We start from the raw sequence: 17406 nt of genomic DNA, 5'->3' as shown, positions 1-17406 counted from the left end.
TTGTCATGCTTGAATGAGACTCTCATGTCTGTGTCTGTCTTGTTTCTGTCTTTGTCCTATATATATATATATTTATTTTTTTGTAATAAATTAATCATTTAACCACGTCTGAGTCCTCATCCATTTAGTAGAAAATTTCCACGACACTGTATACCCCCCGTGGAGTTTGACCGCCAAACCTCTCGACCCTTGTAGAGTTAGATCCCCTGATCCTGGCGTCGCCCCCTGATCTTGGCGTCTCCTGTGTATACACGTACCAGGAGAGAAATCACAACCTCTGCAATAAGTTTCTGCTGAGGAGAGAGACAAAGTTTAGTTTAACTAAAAGCAGATCTAAAGAGGGAGCAAAGATAAGAAGATAAAAATAAAAAATTAAAATTAAACAAAAAAGAAACAAACACAATAAAATCTAAAATAGCAAGCATGATTAAAACAGTAGATTTAAAGGAAGTTAAATTAATGAAGATAAAAGTGCCGTTACAGAGTAAAGGTAATTAAACTGAGCTGAAGGCCTGCTCAAACATGAAGGCTTTCAGTCTGGATTTAAAAGTATCTAGTGTTGGGGTTCTTCTAATGCTCTCTGACAACCGGTTCCATTTCTGAGCAGCGTAGTAGCTAAACGCCGCCTCTTTACCTTAGGCTGCACTAACTGACCAGTTCCTAATGATCTGAGAGTTCTGCTCGGCTCATATTGTTGGAGCACATCCAATAAATATACTGGTCCTGCACCATTAAGACATTTATAAACCAGTAATATTACCTTAAAGTCTATCCTGTAACATACGGGTATCCAGTGTAAGGATTTAAGGATGGGAGTGATGTGCTCCCTTCTTTTACTCCTAGTGAGAACTCTGGCAGCTGCGATTTGAATCAGCTGAAGCTGTTTACTTGTTTTTTTTTTTGGGAGTCCAGTTAGGAGCCCATTACAATAATCAATCCTACTAGAAACAAAAGCGTGGATGAGTTTCTCCAGGTCTGCTTTAGCCAGAAAATCTCTGAATTTGTTGATGTTTTTGAGGTGATAGAAAGCTGATTTGGTGACGGCTTTGACATGACTGCTAAAGGTGAGATCAGAGTCCGTTAGTACACCAAGGTTACGTACTAGTTATTTAGATTTTAGGGCTCTCGAATCTAGATAGGCAGCTAGTCTGTGTCTTTGCTGTTCCCAAATAAAATAATCTCCGTTTGATCTTTATTTAACTGCAGAAAGTTGTGTTTCATCCACTTGTTTATGTACTCAGTGAGTCTAGGGGACCGTAGTTGTTTGGGCAGAGAGCCATGTAGATCTGAGTGTCATCTGCATAGCATGAGATATCTTGATATATAAAAGATATATAATGAGATATTGTGACGGGCGGGGTGAGCAACTGGAAAGGAAGCGATCACGCCATGTCTCAGGGAAAAAGGATGGTTTAATAGAAAGTGTGCAAACCAAAACCCGTGCAAAAGATCCAAATTAAGGATATGTGTACCAGCGGTCAACTGGTACAAAGACAAGACATATATAGGCAAACAAACGACCCTCAGGTGAGACGGATCACGGGCTCCGCCCACCTGAGGGACGCACATGACGTCACCAAACAACAACAACAACAGCCGCTGTGGACGGACAATATATAAGATATATAATGAGATATCTTGATATATATATAAGATACATAATGAGATATCTTGATATATATAAGATATATAATGGGATATCTTGATATATCTTATATATATCAAGATATCTCATAATATATCTTATATATCAAGATATCTCATTATATATCTTATATATATCAAGATATCCCATTATATATCTTATATATATCAAGATATCTCAGAAACATTACCCTCCTTTTCGACAAAGAAATTCCTTCCTTGAAGGTTTGAACTGAACCATTTTAGGACAGTTCCTGAGAGTCCAACCCAGTTCTCAAGTCTATCTATGAGAATTTTGTGGTCAATGGTGTCAAAGGCAGCGCTGAGATCGAGCAGTAGTAGAACAGACATGTTTCCTGAGTCTGTATTTACCCGAATGTCATTGATAACCCTAATGAGTGCAGTCTCAGTACTATGATTAGGTTGGAAGCCAGACTGAAATTGGTCTAGACAGCTATTTGTGGACAGAAAGTGCATAATTAGCTTGAAGACAATTTTTTCTATTATTTTTCCAATGAACGGTAGATTAAAAATTGGTCTATAATTATTCAACAAGCTTGTATCTAGAGATTTCTTTTTCAAGAGAGGCTTCACAACTGCAGTTTTTAATGCACTCGGAAATACACCTGACATGAGTGAAGAATTTACTATTTGAAGAATGTTCATTGATAATGCTGAAAAGACATTCTTTAAAAACTTGGTTGGTCATTACCATTATCAAGGCTGCAAGTGGATGATTTGAGATGACTCACTGTATCAATTAAACCTTCTTCATTAATAGTACTAAACTGGGACATGTTGAACATTTTGCGTGGTTTTGGACAGAGTTGTATAATCCAGGTTCAGAAAGTAAAAATCCTCACCAGGATTTTGCTCAAGCTTGATAGATTTTTTTAATTAGTGCAATCCATGTAAAATTAGTGGAATCAACACAATCCAGGAAGCCTGAGCAAAATCCTGGTGAGGACTTTTACTTTCTGAACCTGGATTATACAACTCCGGTTTTGGAGAGAAAATTGGCTCATTGGTGGATGTAGGCGTACAGATGGCTTGTCTGATATTGTGGATTTTAGTATTAAAGAATTTTGCAAACTCATTACATCTCTCATTTGAAACTAGCTCAGGGGTCATATATGTAGGTGGGTTTGTTAGTCTGTCAACCATACTGAAAAGCACTTTGCTATTGTTAATAATGCTAGAGAAGAAGGATTGTCTAGCTTTGCACATTATTTTATTGTAATCACGCAGCCTATCTTTGAAAATCTCTATATACGTGAAGGTTGGTTTTACGCCATCTGAGCTCAGCCTTTCTGCATTCTCTTTTTTGGTGCTGAACTGCAGGATCATTTCTCCATGGAGCTTTCTGCTTACATTGCATGGTTTTAACTCTAACTGGTGCAATCTGATCCAAAATACTGGCAGTTTTTGAGTTGAAACTATCCAGCAGAGTATCAACAGAGCCTGATAGTTGGCAAGGTGCAGAGCACACTTTGGTAACAAAAAGTGCAGCTGTCCTTTCATTTATCTGTCTTTTCTTTAACCTAACCTACCTGGCATTGCTATGGATTGAAATCCACATTTCAAAAAATACACAGTAGTGATCAGACAATGCAACATCCTTAATACAGCCTGAAATGTTAAGACCCTTTGAGATAACCACATCCAAAGTGTGACCATGGCAGTGCGTGCTTCCAGACACATGCTGAGAAAGTTCAAAAGATTCAAGTACATCATAGAATTCTTTGGCATAACTATTATTGGGATTATCAATATGAATGTTAAAATCACCAGCAATAACAAAATGATCAAATTCAGTAGAAATAAAAGATAACATATCTGTGAAATCATCAATAAAATTAGCATTGTACCCAGGAGGCCTGTAGACAGTTACTAGTAATATTCTTTGTACCCCTTTTAAAATTGCACTCAAATATTCAAAAGATGTGAAATCGCCAAGTGGTAACTGCTTGCATTGGAAAGTATCATTAAACAGCATTGCTACACCTCCCCCTTTCTTGCCATTGTGAGAAACATTTAAAAAGTTAAAGTTTGGTGGAGCCGACTCAGTTAGCACAATATCAGCACTATATGAATTTAACCATGTCTCTGTTAAAAGCATGAAATCAAGCCCATAAGATGTAGTTAAATCATTAATTAGATAAGACTTGTTTGTAATAGATCTGACATTTAGTAGAGCTAACTTAATAACCTGTACATTTTGGTTCAGAGACTGAGATACTTCCAACATACTGTAGGTTGGATGTATTCACAGTATCTGACCTAAACTCCTTGTTCTTTCTGCTTCTGATCAGAACTGGAATGGGAGAGATAATTGGGACACAGGGTCCATGCTTGTTTTGAAAATATGTACCGCTGATATCAACACTGTAGCAGCACGGACCCAAAAGATGTAAATTTTCCTTTACGGTGGTGGAGGGTGGGTGGAGCTCCTGCTGGTGATGAGCTCGCGAGCGGAGCTGTCTATTTGGTGGATTATGAGCTTGTTTTTTTACTTTGAGGTTGTGGGGGAGATTTGTTTATTAAGGACTGTGGGGGAGAAGTTGAGGTGATTTGCCGCTGTACCTGAGGACTCGCTGACAGTGAAAGTGTCAGTCTTGTCCCTACAGATACAAGCTTCTCCATGGTTTCTGGGAAGTTCAGGTGAGGTGATGATGAGGTGGAGGATGGTGTGGATTGTCTATTCGGTTGTGGTGTTTCTGGCAGCTGATACAGCACATGGCTCCCATCTAATTACTCCGCATCCTCTGTGGGGGGAGGATGTTGTGTCTCTGTAGTGGCGACGGTGTCCTTGGGTGTTAACGCTGACGTTTCTTCACCAGTTGAAACAGAGAAGTTACACAGAGATAAAATAAAGTTTTCTGACAGGAGATTGACACCCCTCTTGTTAGTTTGCAGTCCGATTGAAGAATTCTCTCTTCCCAAAAAACAGATTGAAGTTGTCAATGAAGTTCAGTCCATTTGACCTGCAGGTTTTCTGCAGCCAAACATTTAATGCCAGTAGCCTTGAGAACGTATTGCAGCCCCCTGCAGGCACAGGGCCACTGATGAATACCTGATTTAATGCCGGAGTTGCTGCCACACTCCAGAAATGTTTATAATCTCATCTGTCCTGTGTATGTCCTTATACAGAGCTAATTTTCCCTGTTTTATTTTCTCGAGGAACACAGATGAGGAGAGACAAGCCTTTTCCAGAGATCCATCCTGGGCCAGCCACCTCCTGCCTAACCGGATATGCCTACACCAAAATGGACATTATCCCTTACAGGTCTAAATTGTTCTTCTGTGTAAATTGTTGTCATTGGCATGGTGACCGGCGTCGGCCCAGAGGAGTATTTTCAAGTGTCCAATACTCATCTCTGTCACACACACATCACCAATAAATGTAACAATTCAGCATGAAATAAAAAAACAGGAAATACTAAGGCCAGCAAAATGGTGGTGGATCCTCTTAGGACCCCCGGCCTGCTACGGACCTGCTGGCGCTGCCATCACCGTTTCCTAGCAACAGACGTCACGCCACACACCCGTCCCACAAAAAAATGTCTTCTGCTACACACTCCACCACGTCCCCAGAAACGAAAGCTTATGTAGAGATGCAAATGTGAGTGGGAAGAGGCACATTGATGACTGAATAGCATCATTTAAGGCAAATTAAGATGAATTTAAGGCAAATTGAAAGGTTTGTAAAATATTGACACTGATATGGTACAGAACATTGTTATTACTGATTCAGTTTCCTATTGAAACTACTATTGAAAGAACAAATCATGTCAATAGATTAAATCTAAACCTCTGTTTAACTGTTTGAATGGTCTGATTCAATTTAATTAAGAATTTGTCATCTCACTCATTCTCTCCAGGTTACCGCAGCACCACACAGTCACAACCTCAGTTACAACAGTGCTGACTGTGCACATAAACTGCATCAAAATATTCTTTCAAAATATTCTTTCAGATTCAAAATTTAGGGAGAACAAAGGCAGAGGCAGTGGTTAAAGATGTCCTTGCTCCAAAGGCAGTGAGTGACGTTGTGAAGGCCCTAACATCAGATAAATCCTGACCATTCTCATTACACACAGATGCATCAAATAAAAGCAACAGGAAGATGTTTCCCCTCGCTGTTCAATATTTCAGTCCAGAATGTGGGATCACCAACAAAATGTTTGATTTCATGGAGAATCCAGATGAGTCTGCTGCCGGGATTGTAGCTCTGATAGACTGTGCATCAGACTCTGGAACAGCTGAGCTGATTTATACCTCACAAACTATCTCTGGACTCGTTCTCGCCCCCTACTGTGCAATTTTCCTTTGCACATTTATTTGAGACACCTACAGCTATATACATATTTACAACGCGCGTTCATGGAAAGAAATAAAACAGTCTTAAATTGAGTCCTCTTAATCAGAGTTTAAAGATCGGTGACTGCAAAGTCACATAGATCCCGTCATCACATACATTACGAGCCTGCTCTCCCAGGCTCGTCCCCCCTCTGCCTAGTTACACCCCATTATATTCTATAAGCCCCTCCCCAAGAACATTCCATTCATCATACATTATTTGAAAAAATAACTGTTTTTGCACAATTTCTTGCATGTGCTGGCACTCATTATCTCCAGGGTAGTTAATTTTGCGATGTGGTGCAGCCTTAAATTGTGAAATACAGAGACAACAAATGACAGGAACATGTTTCTGCAATGTGCTCCCCGAGTAAAAACACATCTTCAGAACCAATCTCAGCCCGAACGAACTGGTTGACAAAGGACACACTGACACCTGTTGATTTTTGGCGTATCACACGCTCTGCTGCTCTGACCACCTTCACTGTTCCATCTGAGGGGATCATCAGACCACCATTGTTTTTAAGTTGAGGCAGGTGGTAGCTCTGGTCAAAGGATGAGGGTACAGCACCTTTGACAAGGCTTGCACGGCACACCTCACAGGACAGTTTTTTCAGAATTTTTCGGACAACAAACCCTGAAATGTAGACCAGGGCATTGTCCACAAGACCACCAAAGCAGGTGGGCAGGTAACTGTGGTCACATATGACTGCAGAAATGTTTGCAGATGGGGACGGGAGCTCTTCTTCTACCATTAAAGCAGAGTGCATGTCTGCAGCCGATAGTGATACAGTCTCATCTTGTGCTGCCACGTTGCCCGACGTACTTGGTGAGACACCACAGCGCACCATCAGACGATGGAAAATGCCCTGGAACTGCCCTGCAGTGGGACTGTTATTCCAGCCTCCTAAAAAAATCTAAAACATTTGCACACTTAGATTACAGAGATATTTAATGAGGACACTCATAGTCATCAAAGACACATCTTCTAAGGGTAAGTATGGAAAATGTATAACCATGTTTCCTCACAGGCTATGAAATGTAAGTATGGTAATAACTGTATAACCATGTTTCTTCCACAGGTAGGCTATAAAAACAAATGCATAGGTGTCTGAAGAGGTCTATAATATTGTAAACAAGTGATGTATATTCTCTACTAGAATGCCCACCCAGATGGTACCAATATCCGCTCTGGCTCACGGACTGAAAAGACTAATTATAATGTGAAATTTCTACCTGATGCCCTGACAGAATGGAACAAAAGTTCCAAGTGATCCTGACTGAAGCGGTATGTGCAGACATAATGCTGGACTTGGAATTTTTTGTGTTCCTTGTTGCTACAGGCTAAAATATAAGAAACTTAAAACAACTTCCATAAAACATTTGAATTAGTATACCACATTGTATTGTAATACAGAATACATCACTAACCCCTAAACATGCAGAAAGAACAAAAAGTAAAAACATGTTTTTACCTTTTAGCAAAGTATGATATTAACTTTTGTTTCACATATGTATCATAAATACATCTAAGTGCATTACAAATACGTGCTTTCATGATGTGTGTGTGTGCGCGCGCGCGCGCGTGTGTGTGTGTGTGTGTGTATATATATATGTATATATATATATATATATATATATATATATATATATATATATATATATATATATATATATATATATATATATATATATATATACAGTCATACCCCTGTCAAATTTTGACTTAAATTTACTTTTATTTAACCAGAAATTATATTTTTGACTGGAAATCTCCCAGGAGATAATACGATGATGTACAAGAGGCATCATTGTGGGGAAAAAAAATTCTCAGCTTTTATTCACATTTGAACAAAAAGTAGCATGTCCAAAATTATTCAGACCCTTCTCAATAATTAATAGAAAAGCCTTTATTTACAGCAATCAAACGCTTCCTGTAATTGCTGACCAGCTTTTTGCATGTCTCCACTGGTATTTTTGTCCATTCATCTTTAGTGATGAGCTCCAACTCTTTGGAGGTTGGAGGGTCTCCTTGCCATCACCCTGATCTTTAGCTCCCTCCACAGATTTGTTGGTATGGGAGGAGTGAGTAGTTACAGGCTGCAGTGTGCCTGTAATCAGGCATGTGATAAGGGCACCATGGGGTCCTTGCAGCAATAGCGTGGCTAAGCTAAGCAGCACAACGGGACGACAGGGTTGGAGCGTGAGCTCGACTTTACGGAGTGTTCGCTGTTGTAAGGTACGGTGCATTTTTACTCATGTATTCTGCTTTTAAATGTGAGACTAGTGTCCAGTACTAAGTGTTTAGTCCTGCTCTTATATCGAGGGAGAGGCCCAGACGAGGCGCCTCCTGGTGCAGTACTATTGTGGGAGCAGAACTGAGTCATTAGTAGTTTTGACGGGGTTAAAGCAGGTATGTTTCACTTGTATACGGAGTTTTATGGGTTGGGGATTTAGTTAAGCTACATAACTGGAGTGCAACCTTTAGCTTTGCTCTCTAACCACCTGTGCCTTTTAGTTTGCTTAGCTAGCCCCTGTAGCTTCTTGGCCTTAGGCGCTAACCACCTACAGCTTCTATCTTTGGCTGGTATATAATGCTTAGTTATTGCTGCTGCTCCTTTATAAGTTTAGTTTAGACTTGATAAAGACGAGGTTTGGTTCAGAGCGCCGATTTTGGATTAAGAAAATGTTAATGTTGTGGATATTACAACTTGTGTTTGTTTCCCATCATTTTTGTCCCATGAGCCTGATATCATGTTAACCCTTTGAGTTGGTATGTTTTGATAGCTTGCCAACCTTGATGATGATGTTTGCTTCATCTCCTGTCCGTTTATGTGTCCTAAACATGACGGGTAAACAAAAAAAAGTATCGTTTCAACAACGTACAGACAGCAGGTCCAACCACCACTGCTGTGTGCCATTCTGCACAGCATCGACAAGGTGTAATTCCTACCTGAGCTTCCACACCTTTCCAAAGGACTCAGAACTGCAGAAACAATGGGTGGTTAAGATCAGGAGAGATCATTTTATCGTCACGAGTACTTCCCGAGTGTGTTTGCGACATTTTATCGCTGCTGATCTGCTCGAACCTCCCACTCCTGCTGGACGACGACGACTGCGACCTGGAGCTTTTCCTGTGCTATTTCAATGGAATAACTATACTATTCCAACTCCATGATCTGGAGTATGGGAAAGAACAGAGCGTCCACCCAACACTGATCTAACAGAGATGCAGACTGACCATGATGATGATGACCCCTTACCGTGTCATGAACATGACTACTGCGTCAGTAATGAGCCTGCTGCGCTTGATCTCTCCCTCAATGAAAATGAAGAGCTACGCGAGGAGATATCAAGGCTCCGAAAACAAATCGAAGACTTAACTGTCCGCAGCAAGTTCTGTTTGGAGCGGTTTTCTGCCTCTGATGACGACATACGATTCTTTACCAGGTAAATACAAAATATGGCAGGACACAGTATACGGATGGGCCTTCTCTGGTGTCTGAAATACATTGTGAATGAAATAGCGATTATATAACTTTATATATAACTTTTATATTCCACAGATTTGCAAACCATGCCCACCTGATGGGCTTTTGGAAGCAAATAGAGCCAGCCACCCACATCATCATACGGGTTACAAGCGCACGGACTGTTGAGAAGACTGATCAGGTCCCTCACTCTGCCAGTACAACGGTAAATGTTTTCCTGTTGTCCATACAAAGCATGTTATGTCATCATTTTCAAATTAATCTTTACATCAAAAGAAGTTTTGATAGTCATAATGTAATATGACAATAGGATAATGTATTTTTTCCCCAGGTTCTTCAAGCAATTGATGAGATTTTTCTCTTCATGTACTACCCGTCATTGGGACTGATGCAAAAGGATTTGGCCCATAGATTTAGAATCCATCGGTCAACTGTTAGTCGTATTAACACCTGGGCCAACTTCCTTTATACTGTATTGGGAGCTGTTTATGTTTGGTTAGATGTGGACACTGTGAAAACTCACCTCCCAGATGTGTTTCAGGACTACGCTGACACTCAAATAATTTTAGATTCCACAGAACTGAGATGTCAAACTCCAAATTCCCTTCTCCTTCAGAGTGAAGTGTTTTCCACTTATAAATCACACTGTACATTCAAATGGTTGCTTGGGATAGCCCCTCATGGCGCAGTGACCTTTGTGTCTTCTCTTTATCAAGGTGCTATCAGTGATAGAGATCTTAAAGCAGTCTGGCATTGTGGCCCTCCTTGACCCATCTATGGCCATCATGGTGGACAAGGGTTTCCTTGTTGAAGACTGCGTTCCATGCAAAGTCCACATACCCACGTTTCTGTCAAAGAGAGCTCAACTGTCTAGGTCAGAGATCAGAACGTCACAGTCCATTGCAAGACTGAGAGTCCATGTTGAGCGTGTGATTCGCAGAGTCAAAGAACATAAAATATTCAGCACAGTGATCCCCCTTTCAATCACAGGGAGCATAAACCAAATTTTTACTGTTGCCTGTCTTTTGGTGAATTATCAAAATGGCCCCTTGGTAAAAGCCTGGGCAAACAATGGCTAATCTCAATCCAGAATTAGACAGATGATGTAATGTGAATTACGGCGATTTATTTATTTATTTATTTCTCTAACCTTAAAATGATCCCTTTAAGGTCAGGGGTCGGCAACCCGCGGCTCCGGAGCCGCATGCAGCTCTTTGATCCCTCTGATGCGGCTCAGCTTTTGAATAAAATTAATGAGTATTTAATTACCGTATATTATTTTTGAGACTTAAAAAAATGTTCGGGTGGAATTTCACAAATGTCCGGTATTTAGTTTCGGTTCGCTTGAGTGACATGTCATCGTCACTGAAATAAATTTCCAATTATTTTTGCTTTTGTGGCTCAGAGTCAAAAAGGTTGCCGACCCCTGCTTTAGGTCATGCTAGTCTGTAAATATTGGCTGCAATGTTAAGGTACAGTGCAATATGATTAATTGTATAAAATGCTTTCCCTTTTATATGTAAAATTGACAACACAATACAACATTATGTATTAACTTTTACTGTATTTGTAAAAAATGAAACAAATACAATAGTAATACAATTGACAGAATAAATTGAAATTGTTTTAATTGTTCATGAGTTCATGTCTTCATTATGATTTTCTATTGCTTGGGCATAGAGAGGTATTTTGGCATGTAAGTGTTAAAGAAAAACATGTCACACCTCCTTTTCACCTCTTCTAATACACTGCTATCTCTGTAAACTCGCTGCATAAAGATATCATCATGGGCACAGATAACTAAATCACACCACTGCATACCAGTAATCAATAACTGGAACTGGATTTGCCAATAATAACAATGGCTCTCCTTCATTTTGTGTAGGCCTTGTGCCACTTTGAGGAATTTGCAGTCTACATAGCTTTGTGCATTTGGGCACTTGATTTCAACAAGCCCAAATGATGGACGCTCAAGTGGGTCATATACAAGTCCATCAGGTGATGCACCCAGCCAAGAGGCATCTGGATGAATCACTAGCCCACACTTGGTTAAGTTCAAGTTTTTCAGAACTGCACAGTCCTTTAAGGCCTCTGTTTCCATTTCAAGTCCCCTCTTCACATGTGCTGTTTGTCGTGTCCCTCGGATTATCCTTTCTGCAGCACCTGGACCTCTAACGTGGCTCACCTCTCTGAAATGTGAGGCAGTCACTCTTTCTCTCCTAAGTGAATGCCACTCAGGTGTAGCACTTTGGGATCTTGGTGCCTCCTCAATAAGGTGTGACTGTGACAAGGCCACAAAAGGTGTTGGAAAATGCTTGAAATTGTAACTTCATTTCACAACAAATATCTGTCTGACTGAACAGTTATTTTGTGTTAACAAATACGAGCATCTTGCAATTCCAGGATGAAACATGAGAGAACGTGAAGACGTTACGATTGGGTGTTTTGAAAATAAACAACCATTAAATAATGTGATGATAAAGCGAATAATTTCAAGTACATGTATAAATATTTAACTTATCCCAACAAACATGCGACGTCAGAAAGACGTTAAAATCAAGTCTGTATCACGTCGGTCAGTCCAGACCCTTTTTTGCATGTCTGGTGGACGTTCAAAATCTGACAGTGTGACTAGGACCTTAACCTTTTAACTTAACATGAACGTCTATGACGAGTTTTCTATCTGAACGTTTGACTAGGACCTTTATTGGATGTCAGGACGTGCAAAAACTGCAACTGAACGGCAGTAATAGACGTTTAAAAAAGACGTCGCTAAAACTTTCATTCTGGCTTTTCAGTGGACGTCTTTTGAACATCTGACAAAGTGTCTTTGCTCGTGCTGGGAAATATTGAAATGGACCTTGAAAGTGACATACAAGTGTTTGAATTCCACAAGGTGTATGAACCCTGCAAACATGACTTTGTTCATCGCGCTGAAGCGCGGCGCACGCGAGGTCGTGCACCTCTCGAATTTTGTAACTTCGCACGCGCCGCGCCTCAGCGCAATGAACAAAATCATGTTTGCAGGGTTCAATTCAAGCGCTTGTACCAATATTTCCCAGCACGTTAAACTTAATTAAGTTAAATATTTATACATATACTCGAAATGATTCGAAATATTGCGCTTTTAATCACATTATTTAATGGTTGTTTATTTTCAAAACGCCCAATCTTAACGTCTTCACGTTCTCTCATGTTTCATCCTGGAATTACAAGAGGCTCGTATTTGTTAATGTAATACATGAAAACTGTTCAGTCAGACAGATATTTGTTGTGAAACGAAGTAGTTACAATTTCAACATTTTCAAGTACTTTAGCCTAAATTGCAGCACTTTTCAAACCTGAAACACAAAGCAGCATTAAAATTCGTCAGGTAAGTGTTCATTCCCGTGTTTTGAGGGGTGTTTCTTTTATACTACCACATATAGTTTCGGACAACACTGCAAAGCGGAAAGTATAAAGCCTCCACCGCTCGCGGAGGTTCGCACGAGGTGCGCGCGGAGTCGAGCGCTATGGTCACTCAACCAGGCTTTAGCGCCCTTCGTTGAAATGTTCCAAAAGCACCGCTTGCAAACGGGCTTGTTCAAGTCCTTCAGTTTTCCATCTGTATCTGCTTCGAATCCAACAGCACTGCGTTTGCTTAAGCTGCCATATTAGCATTACAAACTGTCCTGTGCATTACGGCAGCTTGGGTGGGTCAAACGAAAGCGCATTTTATGTAAAAAGAATCGATACTTAAGGGAAACGAGTATTGTACCGTTTCAGAATGTTCAGTATCGATACGTATCGATATATCAATTTTTTTGACAACACTAATCTGAAGTACAACAAGGCTAAATTAAATTTTGAAGAGAACAGATCAGATCGTCTTATCAGATGATCAAAAGCATATATTTTTTTAACCACACACTGTAATCTGCCTATTAAATTTGGTACTACATACCTAACTCCACTGGCTGTAGTAGCACCTGGTTTTGGCTTTAGGACAACCATGGCATCCACGGGTCCAGGCTTCACCCCCTATTAATTTAAAAGATGGTGTTAGTAAAGTGACTGTGATACATTAACTAACATTAAATAATGAAATAAGACAAACCATTGTTGGTGGTTTATGCCACTTCTGTTCTGTCTGTGTGCATGAAAGGACAGGAGGGATCGACAGACATGCCAGATTCAGAATAATGAGCAGTCTGGAAAAGCAATGCAACCAAGTGTTTGCAGATTCCGCAACCAGCAACACAAGAGCAACACAGTTGCTGTTAATGAGCACAACTGGCATTGAATCATGTAATGTCATCTGAAATACACAAGAGGCAAAATTTAGTATCTTGAAAAGAAGACAGCAATGTCAATAGGCGCAATATCTGTCCCATCATGTTGTTAGTGGTGAATGTCACTTGTCTATTGTCTCATGTAATGTTTGTGCTGTTTTGCATCACTCTTAAAACACTTGGCTATACTGTCTTTCTATTCTACAGTGTTGTGCATGGTTCAATCTACTAGTTCACTGAGCAACTATAAACTAAATATAGTTCAGATTTAAACTTCATTTTCACTCCAGATGAAATGCTTACACATAGGAGTGAAACAGGCCTACTTATATTTATACTATTTTGTTGTTTCCACCACCAACAACAGAACAGTGCAGGTTTTACTTCAACTGCTTCTTGAAGAGTGTTATCAGAATATGTTAATAGGTATAAGTGTTGCAGCCATATGTTAATAAAGAAGTTAAGATGAAAGATTTGAAAGACAGATTGACAGATTTTAGAAAATGCAGTTTGAAGAATAGCTGAGGTGGACTATATTCTGCTTTTGAGTCATAGAGGTAGATAACAATAGCTCGAACTGTAAAATAAACTCCCATTTGTTTACTATAGGCAAAATAGACTGCTAATGATTCCCACTCAGCTACTCTGCATTTGGCTACCATTGTAAGCTTTGAAAACCAATGCCTATGGTTATCACAGCTTACGTGAAGTAAGAGCAAGGATAAAAGATTGAACTTGTGTTGAACTCACTTTTGAACTTGTTCAACAGAACTTTGAACGTGACACTGAACAGAACTCGTGTCATTTTAACCAGTCCTACTCTCAGCTGGTGTGGCGTATCTGTTTTCTTCATAGATCTGTAGCAGTGAGCCCTCACTGTTATCTCGTTAGCCTTACTTTTGCCTGATACTTCCAAAATACAAACATGTTTTTAGAAGGCATTTCTAGTACTAGGACAGGTTGGTTCGTTACTAAAAACAACATCACTTCATTAGACTGCCACCTCAGGCTAGCTAGCTAACTAGCGTCAGCCACTTACCTTCAAAATTGCAGAGGTAGGATGAAACGTAGAACTTGAAACCCTTTTCAAGTTGACTCTGTGTCGTTGTACTTGATGCTCTGACAATACGACGCACATCGTTGACGGTAAATTTCGGGAACTCCAACAGGCACCTTGTGAATTTAGACTCGGCCATGACATCGACACTTCCGCATACCAACCGGAAATACGGTACCATCCTGACACCAACGAGGAAGTGTGCACCTAGGCCATTGTACCGGAAAAAGGTTAACTTCATGAAGCAGTGGACATTATCGCCATCTGGTGGACAGTGAAAGCAGCGTCTTTTATTTATTCATTTTTAGCCTTTAACTCCATATTGTTTCATTAAAGTTTTTCACGTTTTGTCAATAAGTCAATAAAGGAAATCTGTTTGGTTTGTTGTGATTTGTTGTTTCTTATATATCTAGCTGGTTTGGGTTCTTATTTTTACACTTTTTAAAATTAATCACATTTTTTAATATGTATACGTATATCGTGAATGTTTATGTATGGATGTAAAAATAACAAAAGTGCTTGTGGAAAAACAAGTTTGATTTATTAGTGATTTTAGTGATTGTGGACATTAGCATCTTTGTTTTCAGTTTTTATTCAAAAAGAGGATTTGTTCCACTGTGCTGGGACACAATTTTTCAAGCCTCACACAGCACTGAGGAGACTGGTGTACATAAAAATTCCAGTGCAAGCTGATAGAGGTGGAGATAAACCGTGGAACTATTGGGTCAGTCAGGTATCTTTGAACCTCAACAGTAAATCCCACATTCCCTCACCTGAAAAAATAAACACACATGATGGTCAATGAACAGGGGGCTGTTCCACGAAGCGAGCTTATGAAAGCGGCGCTTATTAGAGTGAGCCTCGCTTGAGTTAGCCAAACAGTTCACTTCCGTCTAGTTCCGTTCCACTAACGAAATCCAGACGCAACCTGTTCCCGCTAATTCAAGCCAGGCTTTTGTAATCGGCGATCATGCGCGTGCACACAGTATTTACACAGCCTCACTAATCGATATTCGAAAAGGCAAGAAAATGTCGAAAGAGCTGAAGGAACGAGCAGCTTTTTTGCTTCTTCTGCTGAACATGAGCTACTTATACGTCTGTATGAGGAATATAAATACATTATTACGAAGAATGGCAACACGTCCTGTTTTCATAAAGTCAGAGAAGCTGTCTGGCAAAATATTGCAGACAGACTAAATGCGTGAGCATATAATTTAATCCATTCATTGGCATTTTAAAAGTGTTATAGTAAATTAATAATGTTATTTAATAATTTCCTGATTTAGAAGTAACATGAGCGGGGTTAAGAGAACGTGGCAGCAGGTCAAGGTGAAATATAAAAATATACTCCAGAATGGTAAGTACAGTTGATTAGTCCAATGTGCAGGAAAAGGTAAAACACCATTTTAAATAACTGTATAAAATATTTTAGCAACCAGAAAGAAAGTTCTGCCTGTTCAGAAAGGCCAGCTGTAAGTCGTGTGTGTCTATGTATCTGTCTGTTAATGTGCTGTGTGATCTCATGATTTGTGTTGTGTTTAAAGGAAATGGAAGAACAGAGAGAAGACCCTCAGACCTCCATGTCCAGAGCTCACACCTCTACAAGAGAACAAGTGAGTAGTAGTTATGCAGTTCAACATGAATAAATACTTCTCAATCTTGACTATACTTCTGTCTTGAAGGAATCTGAGATTAGTGAGATCTACAAAAGGTACTTAAAAAGATGTATTTGCAAAAATGTCTCACTTTAATATGCTTGTTTTTGCAAGCCAAGTAAATCAAAGTTTCTTCTGTCCACAGGCTCAGCAAGACAATCAATAAATTTCTCTTTCCAAAAAAAAGGTGTCTTGTTTTGTGTTAATGAACAAATGCAAACAAAATATTCCCTTAACTAAAGTAAGTGTTTGCATACATGTCCCTCACAGCTCTACCATCCATGTGGTCTGCAATTAAAATGTCGTCTTCCCATTGCTCCAACTGCACTCTTGGCATTACTCCTTTTTGCAGTATTGCCACATTGTGCAAAACTGCACAGGCTGCTATAATGTCACAGGCTCTCTCAGGGGTCACTCTGAGATGGCGCAAGCAGTTAAATCTGCTCTTTAACTGTCCAAATGCCATCTCAATGCATGCCCTTGTCTTTGAATGTGCACGATTGAACCTCCTCTCTGCATCTGTTGTAGAGTCTGCATATGGGGTAAGGAGAAAAGGTTGGCAGGGGTAACCCCTATCCCCAAGCAGTAAGCCAGGAAAAGCACCTACGATTATAAGGAGAAGAGTTAAACACTGAGGCCAAATCTGCACTATTTTGTGTGGTTGGAGTATTCTTACCTTCGGCAAACCTCTGTGCCAGTGAGGAGGCACGAAATATTGTGCACCGAGCCGGGCCATTTTGCTTCAATGTTGGAGAATAGAAATTGGCTGGTGCAAACCATCTAGAACAATGGCAAAAGTGACAAAGGGTGAAAGTTGTTCAAACCCATGGAGCGACATGCTTTACAATTTCTGTTGGGTGGGCAAAACTTGCATGTACCTGTACATTGATGCTGTGAAATGATTTTCAGTTCACATAGTCTGCCTCCAT

The 17406-nt window shown here is 39.9% G+C and overlaps 2 protein-coding genes across 4 annotated transcripts; one reads left to right on the top strand and one right to left on the bottom strand.

Annotated features, from left to right (window-relative positions):
• Positions 1-8241: 8241 nt before the first annotated feature.
• LOC143523500 (uncharacterized) lies at positions 8242-11042 on the top strand. Of its 2 annotated transcripts, none has more exons than XM_077017991.1 (3): positions 8242-9453; positions 9570-9699; positions 10211-11042. In XM_077017991.1, exons 1-3 carry the CDS (start codon positions 9233-9235, stop codon positions 10571-10573), a joined length of 714 nt encoding a protein of 237 aa, XP_076874106.1. In that variant the 5' UTR covers positions 8242-9232; the 3' UTR covers positions 10574-11042. The 2 variants fall into 2 exon arrangements, with proteins under 2 accessions (XP_076874106.1, XP_076874105.1); XM_077017990.1 differs by having other exon boundaries at positions 9826-10619.
• LOC143523502 (uncharacterized) lies at positions 11040-15203 on the bottom strand. 2 transcript variants are annotated; one of them, XM_077017992.1, is made up of 5 exons: positions 14805-15203; positions 14516-14674; positions 13591-13791; positions 13438-13514; positions 11040-11775 (listed from the first exon to the last, which is right to left on the bottom strand). In XM_077017992.1, the coding sequence occupies exons 1-3, from the start codon at positions 15061-15063 to the stop codon at positions 13778-13780; spliced, it is 432 nt and encodes a 143-aa protein (XP_076874107.1). In that variant the 5' UTR covers positions 15064-15203; the 3' UTR covers positions 11040-11775; positions 13438-13514; positions 13591-13777. The 2 variants fall into 2 exon arrangements, 1 of the variants encoding a protein (XP_076874107.1); XR_013133373.1 differs by lacking the exon at positions 11040-11775 and adding an exon at positions 12689-12835 and having other exon boundaries at positions 13591-14674.
• Positions 15204-17406: the final 2203 nt, after the last annotated feature.

This window comes from Brachyhypopomus gauderio, chromosome 9, assembly GCF_052324685.1.
Source record: "Brachyhypopomus gauderio isolate BG-103 chromosome 9, BGAUD_0.2, whole genome shotgun sequence".
In the NCBI taxonomy this organism is placed as follows: domain Eukaryota; kingdom Metazoa; phylum Chordata; class Actinopteri; order Gymnotiformes; family Hypopomidae; genus Brachyhypopomus; species Brachyhypopomus gauderio.
The sequence above is the reverse complement of the archived record's forward strand: the minus strand, read 5'-3'. Positions and strand labels throughout refer to the sequence as shown.